The sequence below is a fragment of the Apodemus sylvaticus genome, chromosome 2 (assembly GCF_947179515.1).
Source record: "Apodemus sylvaticus chromosome 2, mApoSyl1.1, whole genome shotgun sequence".
In the NCBI taxonomy this organism is placed as follows: Eukaryota; Metazoa; Chordata; class Mammalia; order Rodentia; family Muridae; genus Apodemus; species Apodemus sylvaticus.
In genome coordinates this window covers 120,539,587-120,541,781 of record NC_067473.1, presented here as the reverse complement: position 1 = coordinate 120,541,781, position 2,195 = coordinate 120,539,587, and the positions used below count along the sequence as shown (strand labels likewise).

At 39.1% G+C, this 2,195-nt stretch overlaps 1 protein-coding gene across 1 annotated transcript; it reads right to left on the bottom strand.

Annotated features, from left to right (window-relative positions):
* Nucleotides 1-712: 712 nt before the first annotated feature.
* LOC127677541 (vomeronasal type-1 receptor 45-like) lies at nucleotides 713-1,692 on the bottom strand. The gene has a single exon (XM_052172605.1). The coding sequence runs from the start codon at nucleotides 1,646-1,648 to the stop codon at nucleotides 713-715; it is 936 nt and encodes a 311-aa protein (XP_052028565.1). The 5' UTR covers nucleotides 1,649-1,692.
* Between the last annotated feature and the right edge of the window lie 503 nt (nucleotides 1,693-2,195).

Here is a 2,195-nt window from a genome sequence, read left to right as displayed (position 1 = left end):
TCCCTGATTTCCAGGGCTCCATCCTGCAGCACCCTGTGGTGCCTTGCACTTAAAGATTGAACAATACACCACACCATACAGAGACTGAGTTTTGGTCATATGTACTTGTAATTCTAGACTGTTGTTTATATTTTAAATCCTGGGAATTTTCAATCCTGTTATTTTAAGATTGCTATACACGTTACTGTGTGACTTTTGCAAGTAGTTCTGTCTTGAAAGCTATGTGTGTAATTCATTTTCTTTCTGGATCATCGCATTCCATTTTGAAGGTTCAAGAAAGGGCACCTTTTTTTTTTTGCTTGATAGACTTTCAATTACATACAATGGATGTTTTTCTAATTTGTCAAAATACATAATAGAAAATTGGAATATCAAAATGTATTTGAAGTGGTCACATACGTACAAACAGTATGGGACATCTAAGACCAAGATGGGCAAGAACTACCTCAGAGGGCTCCCTTAAAGACTCATTGAGATATAAAATAAAAAATTAAATTAAATTAAATTAAAAAATAACCTTGTCCTATGTCAAAGTATATTGGTAAACCTTTTGTTATATGTTTACCATCATGTTGGTTAAAATAAATCATTTTAAGAGAAAAACAACATCATAGTTCATATATGGCAAAGCACATTGACAGCATACTGTGCCTGACAGATCTGATGGCATTTTAATGGCTCCTCTTAAAGTATCTTGCCCATCAAAGAAAATTCAAACATTTATATTCCTTTCACACATGGACCTCAAAAAGTTCACTATTTGCTTTTCACTGCTCATAAACACAAAAGGGCTGACTGTGGCATAGATGTGCACCACAAAGATTTGAATAGAGTAAGATGTTGGATCATTCAGGAACATAGTTGTTGGGCTGGACACAATGCTGTCGAATATGCACATCAGCACAAAAAAGCTCATGAGCATCAGGATGGTCTGGGTGGCCCTTTGCTCTGGAGATGTTTTAAGGGAATGGCAGGTACCTTGTAGATTCTGGGCCTGTTTCTTGTGCCTGCACAAAAGAGCCACCATGTAGCAAGTCGAGAGGGCCATGAGACTAATAAGAAAGACTTCCCTGATGGCTATCAGTGTAGAAAACATGCTCTGCATGAAGTAACTCAAGTGTAAAATACAGCAGGACTCAGTAACATAAATACAGTCATTCCTGGTCAAATTTGTGGTGGCGACGATGGATACCAAGAGGTGACTGCTAATTAACATATGAAGGACACCCAGGAACATAATGGAGCATGAGATATGATAGGGAGATCTGTGCTTCAACTTTGCTAAACAGGAGCTTCTGGGACTGAGGATGATGGCCTGGAGGACACTCAACACGCTGGTGTTACAAAGGGAGAGACCCCTCAAAACTCTGTACAGGTAGAGAAGAAATTTACATATGATATCATCCCACCCAGTCCTCAAAATAAAACTGTCAGTCGTTATGAATACCACAACAAGTAGTGTCAATAGGTGGATTAGGGACAGGAAACCAATGGGCAGATCAGTGAGTCGGGGCCTGTGCCCATTAATGAACTTGAGGGTATGGAAAAGAAGAAGGAAACTGTTGCCTGAGATCCCAATGCCAATTTCCAAGTAAAAGGTGATCCTTATGTTAGAATTAGTGTGTAGTCTGCTGTTCTTATTCATCATATGCGAGAACAGTGGCTGAGGAGAAAAAAGAGAATCTCATGCATCACTCCATGGCAACTCTGCTCCCCTCACCATATTCTGCTGAAAATCTCAGTTTCACCTCACACCCCACAGACCCTTTCCCTTGTTCTAAACTGAGCCATTGTTGGATCCTGTGTCCCATGATTGCTTCATCAATGTGTAAGTTCCTTCAACATTAAATTCTATGCACATCACAGATTATGTCTTTTCTTTTTTAGCATATGCGGGTTTTACTGGAGTAGGAACAGCAGCTTATTTGGTTTTCATCTACAACACCCTCACTGACTGCAACATTACAGACAGAGTTTTACTATTTTGGGTGGGTTTGAGTGAGGACTGTGTGAAAGAAACCAGTTCTTCCCAATGAAAGAGGTCGCATGGATTGTATATGCCCTTATTCTATTTGGGTTTCTCTTACCCAATTTATTATAAATACCAATTTCCTAATATATGTTTATAGCAAATGCTGGGAATTCCAATCTGTGAATACAGATGTTTCTAATCCCACCCACAATCTGCCATTTTA

Bases quoted from the DNA above. Each gene is read 5' to 3' on its own strand.
- LOC127677541 (XM_052172605.1), bottom strand. From the start codon at position 1,648: ATGATGAATAAGAACAGCAGACTACACACTAATTCTAACATAAGGATC.